Source organism: Nomascus leucogenys, chromosome 1a, assembly GCF_006542625.1.
Source record: "Nomascus leucogenys isolate Asia chromosome 1a, Asia_NLE_v1, whole genome shotgun sequence".
In the NCBI taxonomy this organism is placed as follows: domain Eukaryota; kingdom Metazoa; phylum Chordata; class Mammalia; order Primates; family Hylobatidae; genus Nomascus; species Nomascus leucogenys.
Window position 1 is genome coordinate 13,525,703 of NC_044381.1, and position 27,666 is coordinate 13,553,368.

Genomic DNA, 27,666 nt, shown 5'->3' on the forward strand with positions numbered 1-27,666 from the left:
TATAGCCTTCAGAACCATGAGCTGAACAAAACTCTTTTAAATAAATTACCCTTTCTCAGGTATTTCTTTATAGCAATGTGAGAACAGACTAATACACTTAGTAACCTGCAGCACAGCAATGAGTTAAAGCTCCTGTCAAGTGCTTCTGTTTAGGATAATGTGGCGAGTTTTTTATGGAATGAACTGTCACAGCATTTCTCAGGGTTATACTTGCTCAACTGAAAGATCTATTTAATTTTGACTAGGCATAACATTAATGATGATACCTAGGTGTAAAAGCAACTGAAAATATTTAGGGCTTTTAAATAATGATAAAGATAAAAATTATTACCTTTGGTGCAAAAGTAATTTCCCAGTGAGTTGTATAAGCAGAGAATGTGGCCTCTTAATTGTAGCAATTATATTGCAATTTCACATGGCACCATTCATCCAAGAACATCCAACCACTCCACAAGCTCTAACTAATGGAGCCTAGCCGCATCTCTCCAAAGAAGCCTAGCATTAGGATATTATGTTACATGTGGTTAAGTATATTAAAGATGGCTAAAGCTGTCAAGAAACTTGCTCATGGTAAAGTTGTGAATGAGGAATTAGAGAAGTACATCTTAGGAATCCATACCCCAGTTCCTTATTATGGAGCTCCATGCTATGTATATATGTAGTATGTACATATATGCATGTATGTGTGTATTTTCTAAAGGGAAAAATGATTCTCAAACCATCTATTACTTTAATAAGTTTTTATTAGATCAATTTCATTAAACTGCTATAAGACTACAATTTAAGAAGGAAATATTGCTTTAAAAACATTTTTAAATGGACGAATGGATAAATTTAAAACAGTATGTCTAGGAATTAAACTTGGGAATGAGTTTTATTGCATCTGAAAGTCATGTGACAAACATCTTTTATGTTCATTCTTTTTAAAGGGCATAAACACAGACTTTGGGGAAATTTAAGAATGTTCCAAAAGGGGAGAATAACTCAAAACACAAGAGGAAGAACATATTTGTCATGGGAATTTTAACAACTGTAATACTGGGTTTATAGGGAGGAAATAGCAGATCAAGCCCTCTGAGTTTTTCTGGGTCATATATTTGAAAAGCACTTCATTTCCTCTGATTGAAAAATGGAAAGCATCCATGATTCATATATACAAATTAACTCTTTCTGAATTCCCAGCCCATTTCCTTCTGAGAGTGAATCTGTCACTCTTGATTCAGGAGAATGAAATGGTAGTTTGAGTACTAGAAGAGTTAGCCTCCATTCCAGAAAGAGAAATACATAATAAATTTGGCCTGGTGTCAGTCTAAGCTGTAGTTTTATCTAATTTCCCTACACAGCCAAATTATTTTTTCTTTAACTTCCTTTGTTGTTATTAGTACATTCTACCCACAGTAAAGAATAGGCCTGAGATGCTAATAAAGCCTCTAAGCTATTTTGAGGGCAGCTCAAAGTCAGTGATATGGTTTGGATCTGTGTCCCCACCCAAGTCTCATGTTCTGTATTAATCCCCAGTGGTGGAAGTTGGGTCTGGTGGGAGGTGATAGAATCATGGTGGTGATTCCTCATGGTTTAACATCACTCTCCTTGATGCTGTCATTGGATTAGTGAGTTCTCCTGAGATCTGGTCATTTAAAAGTATGTGACACATCCCCCACCCTCTTCCTTCTGCTCTGGCCATGTGAAATGCTAGCTCTCCTTCTGTCTTCCTCCATGACAGAAAGTTTCCTGAGGCCTCTCCAGAAGCTGAACGGATACCAGCATCAGCTTCCTGTGCAGCCTTCAGAACCCTGATCCAATTAAACAACTTTTCTTTACAAATTACCCAGTCCCCGGGATTTCTTTATAGCAACATGAGAGCAGACTAATGCACTCAGTAACCTGCAGCACAGAAGTGGGTTAAAACTCCTGTCAAGTGCCTCTGTTTAGGACAATGTGTTGAGCTTTTCTATGGAATGAACTGTCACAGCATCTCTCAGGGTTATCTTTGCTCAATATTCCAGATCCTCCATGAATGCCTCCAAATTACCTTTCCACTTCTCCTCTACCACCACCTGCTTCCCTGGTTGCCTTGTCACTGTGTTAGCACAAAATGAACATTTTCATCTCTGAAGCTTTGCTTATTTCTCTCATTCCAGATTCAAATTGAAATGTCCTTCTTGGCATGGATCACCCACGCCCATCTGACTGACAGATGTCTTCTTTTCCTAACCAAAATGAATCCATACCTACTCTCTGCTGCATTACCACATACTGTCTGTACCTGTTCTTCCTCTCTCATCCATTTCTTCATTCAGCATATGTTTATTGCTTTTCCATGTGTCACTTTAGAAACTAGGATTATTGGGTAGGACAGAACCACTGCACTGGAAGTGTTCATGCTTACCACCTCTTTGTCACTTGTCTTTATATTTCATTGTCACCAGTGTGTTTGTTTTTCCTATATCTTGAAAAATTTCCTATCACTTCTAACATGCTATATCAGAGAACCAAGACATTTTCATGCTGAAAGGAATTTTGAAGATGATCCTCAATATTCTTATCTAACAGACAGGAGAATGGAGACATGGGAAGATTAGATACTTGTTATAGTACAGGTTAAGTTACTGGTGGAACCAAGACTAAAACCAAAGTTTTAGCTTTCTTTGCTATTCCCACTAAATGATACTGCCAATGGGTAGTTAAGTCACAGGACATCATAGGTGTAAATAAATACAAAACACCCGTTATCTCTGTTTTGAATTTCTTTGTAAGTTATTTCTGCTGTAAAAGGATCAGTGTACATACAAACATGGTAAATTACATCACATTCAAAGGAGAGCAAACTCTCACATGTCCAGGTAAAATTGTCTACGTTAATTAGAGTAAAATTCTAGGAGAATACTAAATTAGAAAAGGAAATTGATATTTTAGGCAAGTTTGTTTTAATAAATGTAACATCATTTAAACTAAATCACTTTAATTATTCAAAACTGTAGCATGCCAAAGGACAACTTAAACACTTTAATTTCTAAAGACTAGACATAAAGCATAAAAATTTAGTCACTGATATCCTGTGGTGCCAGAGATATCATTAAGGTATTTGTGGAAAATAAAATGTAAACAGCTACATGAAATTATTAGCACTGCATCATCACAATATTCAATACTTGGTATATGCTGAATCGCATATCATCTGAGACAGAAACCTATTAAAAATAAAGAGCAAATCTATAATTTCCTCATAGAATTCATTGAGAAGACAAAGCTTATTTAATCATGTTTGCATTAAATTATGTATTTAATAAATTCGGCGTATGAATTTTTCCTGTGCAATAGGGTGGCTTTTATTCTAATAAATCAATGACAAGAAGTGGATAAATAATGACTAAAAAGGAGTTGAAGGCTTAGGGACAGATATTTGGTGGAAACTTTTGTCACAGCAGAATCATAGTTTTAAGTTATTTTGTATCATCTGCATAGTCTATACCGTATTGGCCCCATCTACATTTGCATCAGTTCAGTTCTAATAAGATTTTTGTCTGTAGCTCTGTTATTTTGTTATCTGATTTTTTTTTTTTTTTTGAGACAAAGTCTCGCTGTGTCACCCAGGCTGGAGTACAGTGGCATGGTCTCGGCTCACTGCAACCTCTGCCTCCCAGGTTCATGATTCTCTTACCTAAGCCTTCCCAGTAGGTGGGATTACAGGTATGTACCACCATGCCTGGCTAATTTTTGTATTGTTAGTCAAAACGGAGTTTCACTATGTTGGCCAGGCTGGTCTCGAATTCCTGACCTGAGGTGATCCGCTTGCCTCAGCCTCCAAAAGTATTGGGATTACAGGCGTGGGCCACCATGCCTGGTACTCTGTTATTTGATTCTATCAAAATTGTTTTATTTTAATAGTAAAAATATAGAAATATAAAACAAGCATATGCTTAACGTTTATTTGGCTCAGTGAAGGAAATCATCAGGATGGAAAGATGGTTAAGGGAAGAAACAGAAGTCAAATCATTCATTAGGAAAGGTATTCCGAGTTAAATTAACCAGGAAGTACCTTTTTTTCTTTTTTAATACTTTTCAGGTTGGGACCCTGACAACTCACTCCCTAAATCCAGCCCACCTGTTTTTGTAAATACTTGTATTAGAACACAAACATGCTCATTCATTTACCATGACCACCCATATAAGCCATAAGTTCTAACCAAACTTAAGATTAACTAATGTCTTCATTAGAAAAGAAATATAAATTATAAAAATTAAGTTAAATGATGTTTATTTTTCATAATGAGAAAACAAGAAAAATTTATAAACTAAAATTACCAAACCAATATATATCTAAAGATTCATCTTGATTCTTACATACTAACGATGCTTCTGAGGTAGCATTTTTATGAGGAAATTTATTTTTCCTTAAAAGACTAGAACATTCATTATAATAGAGTTCAGTTTCTTTATTTTCTGAGAATTCTGAGACTATTAAATTTGTACAAGTGTTTAATAGCCTCTAATATTAGAAAAAGCTGTTTTTACTGAAGCCACATTATAATTTAATTTATTGGTATATCCTAGAAGAAAAGACTTCATATTCTTATTATGATAAATAGTAATATGCATATATAAATAGTAAATATGGTAAATAGTGGTGAAAAGTTTTTCTCAGTTAAATACACAACCACCTACAGGACTTGAAATTCAGTTCCACAACCTCAAGCAAAAGACACACAGTCTCAATGGTTATTCTCCTTTTCAGTGAAAAATGAATGTTTTCTTTACGGATTTAAGCAGACAAATAGACACACAAAAAATATAGAACAACTGACCCTGTTCTCTGTCTTCTACCACTCAACAAAGAATATATTCTCATCATCCTAATATAGGTTACCAAGTGATCTTGTCATAAAACCAGATTGCTAATTATTGTCATCCCAAAGGGGGAACAATTTATAGATTATGTGACCTCTACTCACCTAGTTATTCAGTACCTACTAGTCTCTGGAATTGGCTGTTTTATACACATGTTTTATACATGAGGGTTCTCTTGATTACATAATTAAGCCCAACCTTGTGGTCCAGCAGCAGTTGTGAAAATGGACATAATCCTAGACAGTAAGTTAAACAAATGTGGAACTTCCTGGCCAAGATCAGCAGCAACAATGAAACAAACCAGAAAAAAAGAAAAGAAAAGAAAAACAGAATCAGAAGACAAATCTGACAGTCCGAAAGGGAAAGTTCTATTGCTGTTTGTGATTCACTCCAGGAGTTTCTTAGGCAACTCTGCTTAACTAGCTCTAGCAGGTTAGCACACTATGCATCTTTAGGGCAACCTTCAAATCTGTCAAAATATAACTTTTTGAAAGTTGAAAACATGACTCTCACACAAATATAGAGGGAATATTTGTCAAAGATTGATTTAGCTCATTTAATGAGAGAACCAACAAGATGGTACAGCTGGTTCAAAAGAATTAGATGAGTAGGTTGTATATTTTCTCAGGAAAATCATATGAATTCATTTTCTAGTATACATATTAAATTATCAAACATCCAGTAGGAAAATAAAACTATAACCTTTGAGATTATCTTTTTTTTTCTGGATAGAAGTAATTTGCATTTCTTCAAGACACAAATCTACAAGTCAATTTACAGCTTCAAAATGCTGGGTCAATTCAGTAGTAAATAGTACGTCACACAAAACTATAACTGCATAGATAATTAAATAATGCTTTGACGGCCTCTTGGGCTATGCTCCATTTTATCATGGAAGAGACATTCAAACTTTGCTTTATTTTCAAATGTTGGTAATTGTCCAAAACAATTTTATGTTATACTTTTAGAAGTCTATAGATATTCTCAAGGAATTTTGAAAATTTTGAAAATTTTTGGTAAAAGTGGATTACACTAATTTACTTTTTTATTTTTTCTAGTAGGCCTAGAAAAAAAATAAGGTGTTGAGATTTCCATTTCTAGATTGTAATGTTCTTCAGTTGAGGTGACAGTGTTGTCTCTGTGCTCTACCATGGTCTGGGAGAATGTCATGTACATACAGTCTCTCAATAAGTGTTAACAGCCTCTTTTTGCCCTCAATTAGTTCTTTTGCTACTATTCAACTATATCACTCTACTCTTCTGAACAACTAAAGTCTTTTAAAAATGAGACTAAACCATGTTGGCTAACACAGTGAAACCCCGTCTCTACTAAAAAAAAAATATATATATATATACTGGGTGTGGTGGTGGGCACCTGTAGTCCCAGCTACTCGGGAGGCTGAAGCGGAAGAATGGCATCAACCTGGGAGGTGGAGCTTGCAGTGAGCCGAGATCACGCCACTGCACTCCAGCCTGGGCAACAGAGCGAGACTCCATCTCAAAAATAAATAAATAGTTTGAAGTCAAGTAGCGTGATGCCTCCAGCTTTGTTCTTTTGGCTTAGGATTGACTTGGCGATGCGGGCTCTTTTTTGGTTCCATATGAAGTTTAAAGTAGTTTTTTCCATTCTGTGAAGAAAGTCAATGGTAGCTTGATGGGGATGGCATTGAATCTATAAATTACCTTGGGCAGTATGGCCATTTTCACGATATTGATTCTTCCAACTCATGAGCATGGAATGTTCTTCCATTTGTTTGTATCCTCTTTTATTTCATTGAGCAGTGGTACGTGACTTCAAACTATACCACAAGGCTACAGTAACCAAAACAGCATGGTACTGGTACCACAACAGAGACACAGATCAATGGAACAGAACAGAGCCCTCAGAAATAATGCCACATATCTACAACTATCTGATCTTTGACAAATCTGACAAAAACAAGAAATGGGGAAAGGATTCCCTATTTAATAAATGGTGCTGGGAAAACTGGCTAGCCATATGTAGAAAGCTGAAACTGGATCCCTTCCTTACACCTTATACAAAAATTAATTCAAGATGGGTTAAAGACTTACATGTTAGACCTAAAACCATAAAAACCCTAGAAGAAAACCTAGGCAATACCATTCAGGACACAGGCATGGGCAAGGACTTCATGTGTAAAACATCAAAAGCAATGGCAACAAAAGCCAAAATTGACAAATGGGATCTAATTAAACTAAAGAGCTTCTGCACAGCAAAAGAAACTACCATCAGAGTGAACAGGCAACCTACAAAATGGGAGAAAATTTTCACAACCTACTCATCTGACAAAGGGCTAATATCCAGAATCTACAATGAACTCAAACAAATTTACAAGAAAAAAACAAACAACCCCATCAAAAAGTGGGTGAAGGACATAAACAGACACTTCTCAAAAGAAGACATTTATGCAGCCAAAAAACACATGAAAAAATGCTCATCATCACTGGCCATCAGAGAAATGCAAATCAAAACCACAATGAGATACCATCTCACACCAGTTAGAATGGCCATCATTAAAAAGTCAGGAAACAACAGGTGCTGGAGAGGATGTGGAGAAATAGGAACACTTTTACACTGTTGGTGGGACTGTAAACTAGTTCAACCATTGTGGAAGTCAGTGTGGCGATTCCTCAGGGATCTAGAACTAGAAATACCATTTGACCCAGCCATCCCATTACTGGGTATATACCCAAAGGACTATACATCATGCTGCTATAAAGACACATGCACACATATTTTACTGCGGCATTATTCACAATAGCAAAGACTTGGAACCAACCCAAATGTCCAACAACGATAGACTGGATTAAGAAAATGTGGCACATGTACACCATGGAATACTATGCAGCCATAAAAAATGATGAGTTCATGTCCTTTGTAGGGACATGGATGAAACTGGAAACCATCATTCTCAGTAAACCATCGCAAGGACAAGAAACCAAACACCTCATGTTCTCACTTATAGGTGGGAATTGAACAATGAGAACACATGGACACAGGAAGGGGAACATCACACTCTGGGGACTGTTGTGGGGTGGGGGGAGGGGGGAGGGACAGCATTAGGAGATATACCTAATGCTAAATGACGAGTTAATGGGTGCAGCACACCAACACGGCACATGTATACATATGTAACAAACCTGCACGTTGTGCATATGTACCCTAAAACTTAAAGTATAATCATCATAATAATAAAAATAATAAATAAACAAATAAATAAAATGAGAATGAAAAAGAGAATTGGCCAGGGTAATGTGATGTATTACGAGTGAGCTTTGGAAGACATCATCTGTTTCTCATAGCATGGTATATAAAGACCCTTTCCAGGCAGCACAGTTTGAAGGAGAGACTAGAGACTACATAGTTAACTAAACTTCAGTCTGATTCTGACTCTGCCACTTAAAATCTGCAAGAATATGATGCCTTAGTCCTCTGAGTCTCATTTTCTTTCACCTGCATAATGAAATTAATCTATCTGTGACTTTATATTTAAGGTGGGTTTCTAGTAGACAAGATATAATTGTGTCTTGTTTGTTTATCCGCTTTGGCAGTCTTTGTCTTTTAACTGATGTATTTAGACTATTCACATTTAAAGTGATTGATATAGTTGGATTAATAGCGATCATATTTGTACATATTTTCTATTTCTTGCCTTTGTTTATTCATTCATTCTTACTTTTTTCTTTCTCTCTTTTCTTTCCTTTTTTGTCTTCCACTTCTCTGGTTTTCATTAGGCAATTTATATGACTCTACTTTTTCTTCTCTTGGCATATTAATTATACTTCTTTTTTAAACACTATTTTTAGTGATTGCCCTAGAGTTTTTAGAATATGTTGACCACAAATCTAAGTGCACTTTTAAATAATATTATACCACATCATGGTAGTACAAGTACTATGTAAAACAGTATTCTCAATTCTTCTCTCTTGTCTTTTATAAAATGGCTATCATTCATTTCATTCACAAATAAGCTACAATCACTGAATACATTGTCACTGTTATTTTGAACAAACTGTTCTGTTAGATCCATAAATAATAAGACAAATCTAATCTTTTACTTTCATTTTTTTCTTTCCTAATGCTCTTCCGTATTTTATACAGATCTGAGTTTCTGCCTATATATTTTCCTTCTCTGTAAAGAACTTTTAAAAATATTACTTGCAAGGCAAGTCTACTGGTGACAACTTTCCTCCATTTTTGTTGGTCTCAGAAAGTCTTTAGTATTTACTACTTCACTTTAAAAAAATTGTGGCAAAATATATATAACATAAAATATACTATTTTAACCACTTTTAAGCGTATAGTTCAGTGGCATTAAATACATTCACATTGTTGTACAACTATCACCACCATCCACCTCCAGAACATTTTTATTTTCTCAAACTTCTCCTTCATTTTTGAAGGATAATTTTGTTGGATACAGAATATTAGGTTAGTAGTCTTTTTTGAGACTTTAAATATTTTACTCCACACTCTTCTTGCTTTTATGGTTTCTGAATAGAAGTTTGGTGTAAATCTTATACTTGTGCAACTGTAGGTAAGGTGTTCTTTTTCCTCTAGCTTTTAAAAAAGATTTTCTATAATTTGAATATAATATGCCTAGATATAGGTTTTTTGGTATTTATCCTTCTAGATGTCCTCTGAGTTTTGCAGATCTGTGGCTTTGTGTCTGTCATTCATTTTGGGACATTCTCAGTCATTGTTGCTTTAAGTGTTGCTTCTTTTCCTTTTTCTCTCCTCCTTCCAGTATTTCCTTTATACCTGTGTTATTCTGTGTCAGTCCATTTGCATTGCTATAAAGGAACACCTGAGACTGGTTAATGTATAAAGAAAACAGATTCATTTTGGCCCATGGTTCTGCAGGCTGTGCAGGAAGCATGGTGCCACAATCTGCTTCTAGTTAGGTCCACAGGAAACTTACAATCATGGCAGAAGGAAAGGGCAGCTATCATGTCACATGCTGAGAGAGGGAAAGTGATGAGATGCCACATTCTTTTAAACAACCAGGTCTCACAGGAACATAGAATGATAACTCATTCATTATCATGAGGAGAGCACTAAGCCATTGCTGATGCATCTGCCCCCATGACCCAAACACCTCCCACCAGGCCCGACCTCTAGCATTGGGGACCACATTTCAACATGAAATTGGAGGGGGCAGAACATCTAAACTGGATCAGATACCTTTTCTAATAGCCCACAATTCTTAGATATTCTGTTCTGTCTTTTTATTTCTTTTTTCTTTTTGCACTTCAGTTTGGGGGGTTTCTATGGACACATCTTCAAGCTTAGCTATGTCCAATCTACTTATGAGCCCATCAAAGGCATTATTTATGTTACAGTGTTTTTGATTTCTTGCATTTTCTTTTGTTTCTTTCTTTGCACTTTCATCTCTCTGCTTTTATTACTCACTTGTTCTTGCATATGTCCACTTTTTCCATTTGAACCATTAGCATATTAATCATAGTTGTTTTAAATTCCTTGTCTGATAGTTCCCAAATCTGTGCCACAACTGAGTCTGGTTCTGATGGTTGCTTTGTCTCTTCAGACTTTGTTTTTGCCTTTTAGAGTGGCTTGTAATTCTTTGTTGAAGGCTGGATATGATATAAAAGGAACTGTGATAGGCCTTTAGTGTGAGGTTTTATATTTATGTAACTAGTAGTTATATTCTGCTTACTATTTGCTGTAGCTATAGTGTCAGAAACTAAAATTTCCTCTCGTATCCTTGCTTTTGTCTACTTTGTTGTCTTTGGGTTTCCGTTGACACTCTTTAAATACGGTCAGAGGCCTGCAGTTCTTTTGGCTGTAATCCCCTGTTATTATACAGTAGCCTTATTGATGTGGTGGCAAGGTGTGGGAGAAGAGGAAGTGTTCTACTGTCCATAATTAGGTCTCAGTCTTTTAGCTAGCCTCAGTTGGATATTTTGTTGATTAGGCTTTGGTAAAACTCCAGTCTGTTAGATTCTGGTCAAATAGGTTCCCTTAGGGACAGGCTTTTTTAAGGAGATCAGAGAGGTCTTGATATATTTCAGAGCTTTCCTCTCCCTGCCAGAAGCACAGGGGATATTGAGAAGCTGGTAGGGTTCCTGGAGGTAAAACTCATGAAAGTGTGGGGTGCCCCTCAGACTGGTCCCCCTTGGATTTTTTAACTCACAAGCTAGTCCACACTAACCTTCTAGCAATTCGCCACTTACAGTTAGTGTTCCTACAGAAAGCTAAGGCCTTCTGCTTCCTGTTTTCTGTTCCTGTTAAGTTGTGATTCTCTGTATCCATCTGTCTGTCTTCCAGGGCTGCAATTTACCCAATGACCTCAATTTTCTGATGCACCTAAGAATAGCTGTTGATTTCCAGTTTATTCAGCTTTTTTTCTTGTTATGAAGATGGGAGTGATGACTTCTTAGCCCTTCACATATCAGACTGGAACCATAATGAGAATAATAATCAGCTTATTCACTGATTGGTTGAAAGAATGGCACTACATTTATTGGATAAATTTATATTTAAGGCACCTAGCTAAGCACACGGTACATAGGAAGCATTTGATAAATGGCAGATACTATTATTAATATTCCTAAAGCCATTTTAAAAAGCTGAGAATGAATAAATCACTAGATTGTAAAGTTAATGTATTATCAGTGAATGTTGGAATATGTCAGGTGTCTCTTACTGGATGCTCTTCAGATCACCACTTACAGCTAGTGAAACTCTCCCATCTGGAGAGTCCCACCCAAAAGTTTCCAAATGAAAATATTTAGTCAGTGTTTAGACACCACATGAAAAACAAAACAAAACAAAACTGATGTTAAGCATCATAAAGTATTTCAAATATTACCAAATTATCATTACTAGGTGAAAATAAATATTTGCAGTAAAATATCTGAGCCTTCGTTTTATTTCCTATGCAAAGGGCCATTGTACAGGTCTTAAAAAAAAATTTAACCTATGAAAAAGAATCAACTCCTAGAAGGAAACTCAATAAACGTAAGTAACTTTTATTACCATCCTAATCACCTCCTCTTTTTCTCCTACTGAGGCCAACTCAAAGCACATTTTGAAATTAAATGAGGAATTCTGAAAAGCAAGATGGCAACTTAATAAAGTTGTCAATATTGAAAATTTAGTAATTTCAGTTTAGTTAATCTCACTGCATTTTAAAGTCTTTAAACTATATCTGAATATTATTATCTAAGTTTAGTTTATTATCTTATCAATGTATACCCTACTTTCATGACCCTCGGATTATAGGGGATATAATTTATAAGTGAAATATGTTGAAAGCATCATTTTTGTCATTAATTATCAAACACGAATAATCTGTCATTTCTCCTTCAGGGTAAGAAATCAATTTCTCTTAGGGGAAAGAAAAGCTGTCCTGTGGTAGATGGGAATGGCTCTTTCAATAATGACCTTCAGTTTCCTTGAACATTTTTTGTTTTTGTTAAATATTTAACTACTTACTCTATTTGTTCCTTTTTTTCAAACTACAAAGCAATGTACTGGTAAAGTATCATTCCACAGACAGTGATTCAGCATCTATCAACAAAATTATCCACAAATGGAAAGATCTCTAGGACATTGCTAAAGTGTGGTCTATATACCAACAGCATTGGTGTATTAGTTATTCAAGCTGCATAACAAATATCCCAAATCTTAACAACTTAAAACAACAAACATGTATTATCTCACAGTTCTATATTAGGAAGTCTGGGCACAGATTAAGTGAAGGCCCCTGGATCGGGGTCTCTCACAAATCTGCCATCAAGGTGCCTTGATGAGGCTGCAGTCATCTCAAGGCTCAGTCCAGGGAGGATCCACTTCCCAGCTCAATCACATGGCCAGTAGCAGTTGACAGGTCTATGTCCTTGCTAGCTGTTGTCCAGAGATATCAGTTCCTTACTTTATGCATCCCACAAGGGGCAGTTCACAGCATGGTAGGTGGCTTCATTCAGAGCAAGCATTTGAGAGAGTGTGCCCAAGGCAGAAGCCACCATCTTTTTGTAACCTTTTCTCAGAAATGACATCCCATCGCTTTTACCATAGTCTATTATTTAGAAATAAGTCAATAGGCCCATCCGATACCAGGACGGGGAACTACATGAGGATGTAGATACCAGAAGAGGGTGGTTATTTGGAGATATCTTTGAGACTGCCCACCACAATTGGTAACAACTGGGAACTTGTTAGAAGTACAGAATCATAAAACTAGTGAGCAAAATTTAAATTTTAACAAGATTTGATCCATAGGTACATTCAAGGTTGAAGATCTCTGCTCTAGGAGCAGGGCCCACCCATTTTATTCTGTTGCAGAGATTGCCTCCTCACTTATTTTTACTCACTCTCTGTTGCTTTTGTAAGAAATACAGAGATCAATTTTTTTTCAACTCAGTTCTCCCCTACAAAAAATTTTACAAAGTAAGTTTACTAAAGCACTACTGGGCTGCACATAGCAGATAGGAAATAGACTTGGGAGAAAGAAGAAGAAATATGGGGCATAAGATCCATGGCAAACAGATTTAATTATAGTATCAAGAAATTACTAAAAGAGAAGATAAAGCATTTGAGTAGAAAAGATGTCAGGAATCATGTAAAAATAGAGATTACAGTCCTATCTCCTCAACAATCTTTAAATGCATTGCTGAACAACTCTGCATTATAAAGCCTATTGTTTATAACAGTGGCCTCTTATTTTAGAAATATAGCCCTCAAAAATTATTATAATACAAAAGCATAAATGTTCAACTGAGTTTAGATACCTGGCTTATTCCCTTTTTCAGTATATTTCATCTCTCAACAATGCTGAGTCATTTATATTCAGTATTTGAAATCTTTCCCTAAAAGACACTAAAAACTTTGGTATAAATATTTTACATCTATCTCAAATTTTATTCAAAGGAAAAGATAAGATTACATTCAGATTTTAATTATGTCTAGAAAAATAAAAGCCCTAAGGGGTAAAATGCAAGTCTCTAATCTACTTATTACAAAATGCAATTAATTAAGTAAAGCTTTCATTCGGCACCTTCTCAATGGTATATTGAAGCCAATACCTACTGAGATGTGTGAGCTATTTGTTAAATTTTCAGTTTTGTGAACTAGTTGCCAATCACAGACTTTATTAAAATTTAAAGTATTTATATAAACCTACAAGTTAAGTATTTATATAAACCTATAATTTAAAACAAAGGTAATACATACTCAAAATTCATCGCATCCTAATTATTTTACTACATTTTACTTTCATTATTTTTTGAGGTTATTTAAAACATCTATTGTATTCATGGGATGAAAATACCGTATGTGCTGCAGTACCGAATATCTCTTATCAATCCCATGTTTATGTTTAAGGACATTCTATTGATAGATTCAAATTGGCCATATAGGAGTATTTATGCTACAGAAATTTAAAAACACTATAAAGCAGAACTTGATTTTTATTTTATTGATTGTCTAGACTTAAGAAAGTGATAGAGAAAATGTTAACACTGCAGATTCAAATTGAAATGTGTGGCGTGTCCCTAGTTATTACATTTCCAATAGTGCCAAAAAAAGGAAATATTCTCCATGTATTTGAAAACTGTTCTTCAATTCAGTGAAGAAGTTGCTCACATCATTGATGAACCAGTAAAATTCCAATATAACCAATGCTGAGGCTGAAACAAATTTCAGTTTAATTAATATATTTTTCACTAAGTGAAAAATAATTTAACAGTGGATCACATATCAGGTGTAACGATAACAATTGTTGAGGAATGAATTATCAATTGAGATTAACTGTATTTGTGAAATTTTGTTCAAACTGCATCCATGGTTTGCTATACATACAAGAGTTAAGCAAGAATAAATAAAACATTCTCTGAAATCAGTTGGATATATGGAATTGACAATAAAAAGTGCTGTATATTTTATTATTATCTGTCAAGTGTGTGTTATACATCTTCTATATCAGCACAATTTGTATTATATTTTGTAGTTATATGCATACGTGTGTGTGTGCACGTTTATTTTTCCCAGGAAGCTGCTTGTTAAACATTTACTGGCACACTACCCTGTGTCCTTCCCTTACAATGTGACTGTGGCCACTACAGATCACAGAGGAGCACATTAACATGCCCTGTTAATTCTCCCATGTGAAATTCTACCATGTGAAAAGAATATTTTAAGTTCTAAACTGAAAAGACACACATGCACAATACTTACTATAAATTAGTGGAAACACTTCTCTGGTCTTTGTTCAATGTGAAAAAGCTTCTCTGCTGTGAATATGGGGAGTCCATGTTTTCATTAGATCATTCTAAATGAATCTCGGCTCAGGTGATTTATATCTGATTGCATCAGCCTAAATTACACTTTGCACATTCATGTTGAAAATATTCAGGGAAACAGTTTTCACTGCATTAGATTATGGAAAAGGAATTGACATCACAGGCATCTAAGTATCAATTGGACCTAGAATCTGATGAAATCATAACTGAAAAGCTGCATGTATTACTTTGGCCATCAGATGACTCACCAGCAGAAACTTTACAGATCTCATGAGCAGGCCTGGTGGCCGGAATTTATGCTTATGATTCACGGGAGTCACATGTGCTCCTTTCAAATACACCAGATACAGCTTTCTACTTTATCAAAACAACATCAATCAGTCCACTGTGCTGATGACAGTATTTTTATGTAGTAATTTTGTCCTTGGGGAAATTACTCTTCTATAAGGTTCTGGGAAAAGAGTGAACTGGTTTAGTTATTGTTCAGTTCCACATATAAACAACAAAAATGGAGGAAGACAAAGCTGACTGATATAAAAATGGAATCCTCTGTTGCCCAGTTAGAAACAAATTTTGTTGTAAATTTTGAACTGACTGAGAAAGTGAAGGAAAGCTTTGGCGGAAGGAACAGCACTGGCTTTTGCATGATTGTAGGCTTTTCACCTGAAGCATTCCAAACCAAAAACGGTGAGTGGAAATGTTGTACAGTGTCTTCTCAGACTGCAAAAAGATGCTAATATTTTTATGGATCTTCTGAGAAAACAGAGGAGTGATTTATAAGTAGATATTGAAAACACTGCTGGAAATTTTAAGGATGGGTAGGCAGAAAATCTTCTGTGATCATCAAATTGAGGATGTCCTGAATTTGGAGAGGGCAAATTTGGACACAAGGAGCTTATGCAAAAGGAACAAGCAAAAAAACTGGAATAAATTGCTGGAAAAACAATACTCCAAGTGCTTTTACAACAGCTCTTCAGTTTATACAGACTTTTAAAAAATATTATAAAATAAATGTGGATAGAAAAGAGGCCTTGACAGAACTAAACTCTCTTCCACCAACTACAAATCAGAGAGAATGATGATTAATTTCTCCTAATGAGAAACTAGAGTTAGAGCATCACATTAAAAAGCAAGTCTAATCTTTCTTCCTTCAATGTATGTGACTATGGACTTGCAAAGAAGTCCTTCTTCCTTCTAATTCACATTACAGCTTGCAGGATGGTTGGGATTTACATCTTGAATATTGTGGATTTTACCATACAAATGCATAACTAGGAGGTGGCCTGCTTTTATCTGACTAGTTGATATTCATAAATAAAAGGTAACAATAATGGAGGAGGGCTTTATGAGAAACCTGAGTATATGATGCTATCCAAGGCTCTAGAAAGGCAAAAAATGTCCCTATTTGGAAGATACCGCAGCTCATGTGCACATTTCAGTTAATATGTAGACATATTAAAGATGATATGCACGTTTGCCTTGGAGTGGAATACAAAAATGATTTTTATTCAAACCCAAATGGTGACAGCAAAAATTATTATGACAAAATTTCTGGTAAAGAACCTAAAATTAACATCAAGCCCAAACTTCTAGCCTTAGCCCTGAGTTTTTACCAGCTACATCTTTTGCTGGAGTTATTGAGCAGCAAAATTGATTCTTCTGTCTCTTCTATAGCCTGCATAATTTTCTCATAGCATAAACAATTTTGTAATCAAATGGCTATAGGAATGGCAAAATATCAGAGAATATGTCAAAATGGAAGGAAATCCTGAGATTATCTGATCTGTAGAATCTTCCTATTAAATTAAACATTAAATGCCTGAAATGTTATAAGACATTATTAAATATCTGAAATGAAATCTCAGTATGAAAAGCAGATATGTTAGGTGGATACCTCAGTTGAATTCAGTCTTATTGGGTAAGATTAGTCTTTGTTCACAGAACTACTTTACCACCTTCACTGAGTCCCGTGGTTCACTGCAGCTCGGAATGAAATCTCCTGATTTTTCTTCATGTATAAGGAAAGTGAGGTCCTATATGCCAAGCCACTTTCCCAAAAGGTCAAAGAGGAAGATAGTGGCAGTGGCAGATTGGAGTCAGTACCATGTTCCTCATACAACACCACAAAGAAGTCAACTTGGTTAGCACCCAAAAATCCGACTGCATTTTTTCTTAGATTCCACTGTGCCAATGTATAACCTTTGTATTCTTTCAGTATTAAAATAGCACTCTAGAAGACAAAAAGATATCTGGGAAAGTTTGCTGTTAAGAATATTTTCTCCTTCAAGATTCCTCATTTGAAGTTCTACCATAGACTCAGTTCATCACCTGTCAAAAAAAATGACATGAAATCTCAGCATTCTCCCTAAAATACTGAGACCTATGACATCATAATTCTGAAGCCTGAGAGACTAAGTAGGAATCTGAACCATATGACATAAACTGTAAGGACCAGAGTAGAGGAGGGGAAGTGAAGAGGAAAAGAGGAAAGGACATCCACATCTCTTTGGACCTTTGGACCGATCAGTCTAAACCTTATTTTTGTTGTTGTTGTTGTTTTTTGGTACACGTCCCGGTTGTTTGTTCCCTTAGTTCAGTTCATTTTGCCAAGTGTTTACAGAACACCCATGCTGTGCTAGTACCGGTTATCACCTCTGAACAAATAGAATAATGTTTGGAGTGTGACTCACACCTTGAAGTCCACTTCCTTTTAGAGATAGTATCTCATATTCTGTAAATTTAAGCTAGGATTAACCTCACACCAGTTACTCAGTGTTTGAATCTGGAGAAGGAATAGAAGGGATTATCTGCTGGGAATGCTTCCATGTTGACATATTCTTTCCTGAAGCTACTTTATTTTTCCCTCTCAAGTCACATATTACTGATCCACAGCAAAACCCCAGATTCCAGCAGATAATCCAATCTGAAGCAAGGTTTGTTATTCAGGTGTTGGACAGGTACTAATTTAACACCTACTTTGTGTGAGATACTTTTCTAGGTCTTGGCATAGAGTGGTGACCAGGAGAGATCAAGACCCAAGCACTCTGTGGTGCTTCCATGCTCATGGGGGGAAGAGAAAATAATAAGTAAATCCATTATAAAGGTTATTATTTCAACTAGTCATAAATGTTATGAAGGAAACATGCATGGAAATGTAATATTAATCTAGGCATGGGTATTGCATATTATGATTGATCAGGAATCAGGTTCTCCTAGGAGGTGACATTCAAACTCAGACCCTTAGGAGATCTCAACTCTCACTATCCTCAGAGTCAAGTTGAGGGACCTTATAAGACTCCAACAGAAGGAACCACACAGTTTCATGCTGCAAGGGCAAGGCTACTCTGTTTTTAATTGATGGCTAGACTTCATTAAGACTGAAATGAATAACAGTGAGGAAAGGCGGGGCAGCTACTAGAGACAGAAAAGTCATTGTGATTTAGTTCTTTGGTGGATTGCTCATACTTTCAAGGGTCATCGGTAGCATAACCGCACCTTGGTGCTTGGAGAAAGCAGAGTGCAGCAGCTGGGCCAGCCCAGGGCTCTCTGTGCCTGGAGCTCCTGGTAATGGACCTGCCAGCGTGTGAACCAGCGTGCCCAGCGCTCCCACGGTGGGAAGCTGTTTACTCTCTCCCGGGAGGACACAGGGTTAGACACAGTTAAATCTATAATCATTATCAACGAGATCAACACATTCTCACTGACTTGCTTTTTTGCTTTTGTCGTTTTCTTCCCCAACAGTGGTTCAATGGCCTGTGAATGTTTTACTTTCAGTGAAAAAGAAAAACAAACAAACAAAAAAACCAGATTTCCTTATTTAAATAAGTCATTTCATGGTCAAAGGAAGCTTTTGTTACTTCATAGTCCACTCCTCTTTTCTTCTTATTGCTTAATAAAACTGAAAAACTTGTACTTGATGCAGCCACTGTGTAAGACAAAAATTGCTGACAAAAAATGTGTTCTAAGTATGTTTTAACTCCTGGTGGCATAGTTGTTAGGAACGTGTATTACTACTGTCTTAAGAGCTAAACTTTCACAGTTCCTAAAATTATGGCTATTTCCCCAAATCAACCAATTATGACTATTTCCAAAAATCAACCAATGCTTAGGACAGACCTTAAGATATGGAAGAAATGTGAGATATGGCTTCTTTCTTTAAGGAGCTCACAGCCTAGTTGAAAATGCTAAAAGACAATCATTGGCAGTATATGACAATACAAAGTTAAGCTATGTTGGGAGATAAGCTAACAGAACTGTAGTGGTGAAGCGGGCCAGCAGAGGAGGCTGGAGCCCTCAAGTAGTGCTTGATGAGAGAAGTATGACTTGAAGAATGGGGAGTATTTGGAGAGGAAGAGAGTGAAATTTTTCAAGAATGGGGAATGACAGAGGAGCATGCCCAGAGATGGGAATGGGCTGGAACATTTTCATGGGAGAGGGTGGAGATGTGAATAAATGCAGCCGTGATTCATTTGGGTGGCTATTGGGAAATGGTCAGATTGATATTCTGCCATGGCTTATAAGGGGCCAGCATGTTTTATCAGCTACAGATGCCTACTGAATGATTTTGCAAAAGTTTGACTCATATTGATTTTTCTGGGCTGCTCAGTGGACCTAGGCAAATTGTTGGTGATTTATAAATATTTGTTGTATTACTTGTAACTTGACCATTGTCTTCCTGGCCCATAAGGTGTGCGGAGGAATTTAAACATAAAGACTGTCAGAAAGCCTCCTTCCTCAACATAAAGTCATTGCAAGGTTATTGAGACACCCCAACAGGTAGAGGGGCATCTCAAGGCTAAGTTCACATCCTTCTGTTCATGAACGTCTCAGTGAAAAGTAATTTTCTTTGTTTCTTCCTGTGCAATTTATTTTTAGTGCTTTGTTCAGAGAAGATGAAGTGACTCAAGTACTTCAATATTCCAGCAAAATTAAGGGATTTCAAATTGTCCTTTATGTTTTTTGTATTCATAGATATATTTTTATTCTTTCAAAACCTGTACAATCTTGTGTCTCTTGGAGTTATTAATGGAAATTCCATCTCTCCTAATGTTTGTTCATCATGTTCCCTCAATCCAAAGTTCCTCTTCAGTTATGGATTAACTCCTCATACAGACATATTTTTACAATACACATGAATACTTTTGAGGACAATTCGCTCTTTTCTTTCTTACGGTTTGAGTCATCCAAGAATGAATGTCTGATAATTCCAGAAACTGACATAAATCTGAATTAGCTCTGGATCCTAAAGAAAGAATTATCATGACCCAGACTTTTGGGTTAATAACCCAACTGGAGGGACAGAAATCGGTTTTTCAACCATAGAGAAGGCCGGGCGTAGTGGCTCATGCTTGTAATCTCAGCACTTTGGGAGGCTGAGGCAGGCAGACCACGAGGTCAGGAGTTCAAGACCAGCCTGGCCAGCATGGTGAAACCCCATCTCCACTAAAAAATACTAAAAATTAGCTGGGCATGGTGTTGCGTGCCTGTAATCCCAGCTACTCAGGAGGCTGAGGCAGGAGAATCATTTGAACCCAGGAGGCGGAGGTTGCAGTGAGCCAAGATTGAGCCACTGCACTCCAGCCTGGGCAGTAGAGCGAGACTCTGTCTCAAAAAACAAACAAGCAAACAAACCATAGAGAATGTGACTAGGACCTCTAGTGGCCAAACATGGCCCTGCCAGGCTCTGTACTCAAGAGCCATATCTCTTCTGTTCCAACAGAACAATCGTGGGAGTTCTTACAGCACCACCTCCCCAAACACCACCTCTCGATATTAGCAAATGTTTACAGTAAACTGTGGGACCTGCAAAGAGACCCTGCTTTGTGGCTGTGGAGATAGATATCCCTGAAGTAACCTAGCGCTATCAGAAGGACCAAACACCTGCCGGGCACAGTGGCTCACGCCTGTAATCCCAGCACTTCGGGAGGCGGAGGAGGGCGGATCACGAGGTCAAGAGTTTGAGACCATCCTGGCCAACATGGTGAAACCCCGTCTCTACTAAAAATACAAAAATTAGCTGGGCGTGGTGGCGGGCGCCTGTAGTCCCAGCTACTCGGACAGGCTGAGGCAGGAGAATGGCGTGAACCCGGGAGGCGAGCTTGCAGTGAGCCGAGATTCCACCACTGCACTCCAGCCTGGGTGACAGAGCAAGACTCCGTCTCAAAAAAAAAAAAAAAAAAAAAAAGGACCACACACCTAGAAGGCACATAAGGGAGTTCTCAGACCTTCCCAACATCTGGTATCCCACTTTTGATTGGGGTGCCCCTGATATATCTGGAACAAATAGACAGATCTACAGAAATATTTGTACACTTCATCTCATAAATTGGATCAGCCTAGTGTATCACCATCCTTTGGATTCAGGGAATATTAGAGAAATTTGGTTCTTAAAAGCAAAAGCATTATTCAGCACTGTCTATGTTGATATAGTCATAAAGAATACAGGCCTTTTTTGTACTCTTAACTCTTTTCTATAGATTTCTCTTTCTTCACGTGTAAAATGAAGACAAAAATAATACCTGTCATACAGTGTTATTAGATTTTGCTAATGAATGCTGAACTTTTATGATGATGCTTGGCACATTATCACTCTATAATCAGAGGCTTTTAGAGGCTTCTATGATGCTGAGGATGACTCCTTAATTTCTAAACCTTCCTTTTCTCCGCACCCCTCAGGACCCACACATATACTCCAATGTAACCATTAATAAACTTAATCTGGCCAAAGAGAAAATAAATTTTGTAGTAGAGAACCTGCCATTCAGTATGATATGTTCAGGCCACTTGGTTAGGGTCAGGGATGCAGCAGGGGTTTTATTGTGCCTTTTGGAGCCTGATGCGTCTGGCAGGAAGTGAGTTTTTTTATTATAACTCCTACCATCAGTCAGCAATTATCAAAAAGTTCCTGAGAACCAGTCCACTTATATTTTATTCTGTGAATTTAAAATTCTGAACTGCAGCAGACAGTCCCCAAATGAATTTGAGGCATTTCAAGAATGTAAAATGACTGGAATATCTTTCTTCTCTCCTTCTCCATAGGTTAACCTCAGAGCCACAGACGTCAGGCTCATGCGCCAGTTGCTTGTAATCAATGAGAGCATCGAGTCCATCAAGTGGATGATCGAAGAGAAAGCCACCATTACCAGCAGAGGCAGCAGCCTCAGTGGCAGCCTCTGCAGTTTGTTGGAGAGTCAGAGCACCTCCTTACGTGGCAGCTACAGCAGCCTACACGATGGCAGTGATGGGCTGGATGGCATTTCCGTGGGAAGTTATCTGGACACGTTGGCAGATGATGTCCCAGGCCATCAGACCCCTTCAGACTTGGACCAATTCAGTGACAGCTCCCTAAGAGAGGACTCACAGGCACTACACAAGCGTCGTAAATTGGACTCTGAATACTACTGCTTTGGCTAGTGACACAGTTTTTTTGCATGGGACTGGTGCGCAATTAACTTGTATTTATCCTTCTTCGCCGCTGCTATATTTTTGGTGTGATTTTTATTTTAATAAGATGACCTTTTTAAAAGAAGCTGATTTTGAAACTGCTTAATGGTATTTCTGTTGCTCCTAATACTTCTCATCTAAACTGATTTATTTTTCTCTGTTACATCTCTATTTTTTATTTATTACAATGATTTTCTCCCTTCTACAGTAGCACAAACAAAGTAGGGGGAAAAGAATAAGCAATAATTATGTTTTTGCTTTTGGTTTCAGAGCAATGGGTCAGGGATTACAAGAAAAACTTTGCTAAATTTTACAATAAACCAAAGTCTGATAACAGTTAATGTTGCTGCTTGTGTTCTTAAATGACTTAAGGTTTCATCTTCCAGAAGATATTGAGATATATTACTGTTTGCATATCAGGTTGAACAAAATGCTTGGAACAACATTAAGCATTATTTCTAGGTCACAACATTCTAGTGTATAATCAACCATACTGTTAGTCACACATGCCCACATGACAATCATCTGGAAGTCCCCAACTATACACAATCCGTTCAACCAACTCACCCTTGTGTTGGTACTTTGGATTAACATTTTGTCATCAGTGATTCTAACTCAAACCATGTTTCTTTGTGTAATAAAATGTATTATTCTCCCAAATTTCAAAGAATAATTGAGATTAACTATGGAGGCCATTCAAGGCAAAAATGTCCTAAATTTAATTGTATTTTGAGATTTTGTTGGTATCTACTTGTACACATTTTGCGATTCTGATAGGATGTATAAATACTTAGACGCCTACAAGCAGATGGATAGAAAGATAGATAAATATCCCGATAGTAGGGAAGCAGAATTGTTATTCATTTAAGAAGTCCAATATGATACTCATTCATATAAATAAATAAATAATCTCTAAGTTTTCTGAAATGGAATATTTAACTCACAAAGAGAGTGGACATTTAGTTTAGATACAATGTTATTAATCCTCTGCATTTCTTTTATCTTGATAACTCCTAGTGAGGGAATCTAATTAAGATTTCATGCTGTTCTTTGCAATGATAAATGTTTCTGGACTAAACACTCTATAATACAAATCAGAAAATCTTCCTTCTTATAACTGAGAAATGTTTCACCCAAATTTGTTATTATATATTTACTACACATGTTGAATTTATTATTGTTTATTTCTAAGGCATGTATTATTCAATTTCTAATTAAAATATATCAGGGCTTATATTTTGCACTGATCTTTTCCCATAAGTTGCTTGATATAATCCTCATCACAACAATCGCATAATGTAGGATTGTCACCATCCTATGTTTGAGGAAATTGTGGCACATAGAAGGTAGGCCACTGAGACAAATCTCCCAGTAAGTGTCAAAGCTAGGATTTAAACTTGTATCTGTCTTATTCCCAACAGTAACACTCAATAACCTCTTTGGTAATTATTGATGTTAAATAATAAAATGGGAATGAGAAAGCAAATGTAAGCCCATAACAAAAATTAAAAATGTAACCAACCAATTTCAAACAGAAGATAATGAAATATGTGACCATATGTCCACAACCTTGCAAGGAGAATATCCTCAACTACAAAGAAGTGGCAGGCTGCAAGAGTGTGAGGCATCAAGGGCAAATTCTAACTTCTTTAAAACCTACCCTTTGCCTTGAACAAGCCATGCACATGAAAGGCTATGTCTGTTCTCAGATCAGTTTCAGATCATGAATACAATCTGGTAAATTTCTGTTACACTCTTCTCATGCAACCCGCTTCCCCTGCTATGTGTCCACCCCATGCCCTCTATAAATTTTCCCTCTGGAGAAAGGAAATGCAAAAAGCACAAGAGTATAATGTGGGAGAAGTGTCTGGAATAGTTTTCATTTATATATTGTATTTTAAGGGAACTATAATGAACACTGGCAGAACACTTGAGAATGTTTTTGGCTTTATGAGTTTCAATATTTTATATGCTTTACATTAATTCCAATATTTTTTGCAAGATAGCAAATAAAGATTCCACCATTTAGATATATGGACTCACATGTAAGCCAATAATTTTTTAATAATTGATTTTACTAAAAGGAAGGCAATAAACATTTAAGCAACACTATATTAACATATTCATTGGTCTCAAGAGAGTGAGTCCATAGGAATGCCTTATTTTTAACTGAAGAATCCACATAACTAATCTCTGACCTGGACCATTTGATATTTGATCTCTGTCAGCACCAGAAGGAAAAGGGGTAAAAAGTTATAGTATCTTTTAAACTATTCTGCCTACACTGAGTTGTGTTTTCCCAGAGAAGATGGAATTTTCTTGAGTTACATTAATCTCTCAATTTTTATGGACTTGTTAGTCTTTTAATGGATGGAAAATAATTAGATGTAAGGAATTTAGACAAGTTAAAACTAGTACATTTTTGGAGTTTTGCAAATAAAGGAACTCTGGAAGACCAACCTAGGAGTCTTAACTAAACTTCAAGGAAACAATGTTTATACTACCAGCCAGCCCCAAAGTACATAGTGTAAAGTTTTAAGTATTCATCAATGTTTGCAAATGCAAAAAACATTATTTACTGTGGGTGGACTATAAAGGTACTTGGAGCTCACAAATAATTGCATTCAGGCATTTGTTTCCCCAACTTCATAAAAACACAATCCACTTTGAGAGGCCGAGGTGGGCGGATCACAAGGTCAGGAGATCGAGACCATCCTGGCTAACGTGGTGAAACCCCGTCTCTACTAAAAATACAAAAAAAATTAGCCGGACGTGGTGGCTGGCTCCTTAGTCCCAGCTACTCGGGAGGCTGAGGCAGGAGAATGGTATGAACCCGGGAGGTGGAGCTTGCAGTAAGCCAAGATCAGGCCACTGCACTCCAGCCCGGGCAACAGAGCGAGACTCCGTCTCAAAAAAAAAAAAAAAAAAAACCACAATCACCTCCATGATGACAAAATAAACATTTTTTTATTTTGTTTTGTTTTGTTGAGACAAGGTATTGCTGTGTCACCCAGGAAGAATACAGTGGCACCACCATGGCTCACTACAGCCTCCAACTCCTGGGTTCAAGCAATCCTTCTGCCTCAGCCTCTAGAGTAGCTGGGACCACAAGCATGCACCAACATACCTGGTTAATTTTTTATTAAAAATTAACTTTTCACTACGTTTTCACTACGTTGCTGAGGCTGGTCTCAAACTCCTGGACTCAAGTAATCCTTCCACCTCTGCCTCACAAACTGCTGGGATTACAGGCATGAGCCATCCTGACAACCAACAAGTGATTATTAAGCCTAGCATAGCAGCACATGCCTGTTGTCTCAGCTACTCAGGAAGCTGAGATGGAAGGATTGCTTGGGCCCAGGAGTCTGAGTCCACCCTGAGCAACAAAGCAAGACCCTATCTCTAATAAAAATAAATACAGATTAAATAAAGGAAAACAAAATAAATGGTTATTTAAAGCTCCTCATCTTACTGATCTCACAGCAGTTGACATATTTGATCACTCCTTTTTGAAAGAATGTCTTCATTTTTCTTCCAAGATAAGACTTTCCCCTCATCCCCCAATGCCTGCATGTTTGCAGACTCCACTGCTGGTTTCTCTTCATTTTTTCTGACCTCCAAAGGCAAGAGTGTACTTGGACTCAATTCTCTTCCAAAATTTCTCCCCTGGGGAATCTATTCGGTTTCACAGTTTTGAATGTCATCTATGTGCCAAGATTTCCAAAAGTATGTGTCTAGCCCCAATCTCTCCCCTGCACTCCAGCCTCCCATGTCCACCTGCCCCTGCAGCATCTCTATTTGATGTCTGATAAGCATCTCAATCCTAACATATCCAAAATGGAAATTTTGCTCATTTTGAAATCCTTCCCAGTGTAGTAAATGGTGCCTCCACTCATCAATTTTTCAGTTCAAAACCTTGAAGTCATTCTTAACTATTCTCTTTCCATTACACAACATCCGTATCACATGAGTTACATGTTAGAAATATATCCAGAATGCTACAGATTCTCACCATCATCACCAATGCTATCACTCTAATTCAAGCACCATCACTTCCCCCTGAAACTACTGCAATAGCCTTGTCTTGTTTCCTTCCTCCCATTCCTACCTTCCTACCATCCGTGTTCAACACAGCAGAGTAATCTTCTAAGACACAAGTCAGATTTTACCAGCCCCTATTCAACCCCGTAATGAATTTCCATCGTCTTCAGAGTCTAGTCCAAATCTTTACTGTGGACTACCAAACCCTGTGCAATCTGTCATCCTTCTGCCTGACCTCATCTAGTACAACTCCCCTCCTTTCTCACTGTGAAGCCTCATTTGCCTGCTTGTTAGTTCTTACAAATCTCAAAATCCAAGCATGTTCCTACCTCAGAATCTTTGCACTTCTCATTTCCTCTTTCTGAAATATTCTCCTAAATACGTGTAAGTCTTGATTCCCTAGTTCTTTGTGTTCTCCAATCAAGTGGCCGCTTGTCTGAGAGGACTTCTCCCAGAGTGTCCTGGCACTGTTTATCTTCCTTACTCTGGCTTATTTTTCTTCCTAAGCCTTATTAGCACCTAACATTTTGGGGTGCGTTCTCTGCCTCCCCACACTAGAATGAAAGGTCTGTGAGAGAAATAACTTTATTTTATTCACTGCCATATCCCTCAGAACCCAGAAGAGTATCTGTCACATAGTAGACACCAAGTAAATCTTTTTTGACTAAAGCAATTATTACACATATTAAAGCAATTATTACACATTTGCTGAGTGCCTTTTACATGCCAGGCAATAATTGTGCTAGGTCCTGGTGTTAGGAAGATGAGGAAGGTATGAAATCTGTCCTCTGAGAGCTCATCTGTTGAGTATGTTTCTCTGATTGGAAGAATAATGGTCTTCACTCTCACCCCAAATATGTCCATTTCCTAATCTCTTGAACCTGTTAAATGGCAAAAGGGACATTGCAGATGTGATTGAGTTAAGGATTTTGAGATGGAAAGATGACCCTGGATTATCTGGGTGGGCCTTACGAGAGAGAAGTAGGAGAGTTAGAGTAAAAAAGTGAGAGAATGGAAGAGAAGTGAAGTGCAAAATGATATATTGCTGGCT

At 37.1% G+C, this 27,666-nt stretch overlaps 1 protein-coding gene across 1 annotated transcript in view; it reads left to right on the forward strand.

The window, feature by feature from the left end:
- LURAP1L (leucine rich adaptor protein 1 like) overlaps positions 1 to 22,915 on the forward strand; it is a 48,854-nt gene extending 25,939 nt beyond the window's left edge. Inside the window, exon 2 of the mRNA XM_003260436.4 lies at positions 22,170 to 22,915. Coding sequence (XP_003260484.1) covers positions 22,170 to 22,544 — 375 coding nt within the window. The 3' untranslated portion in view covers positions 22,545 to 22,915. The remainder of the gene's footprint in view (positions 1 to 22,169) is intronic.
- The last annotated feature ends 4,751 nt before the right edge of the window (positions 22,916 to 27,666 follow it).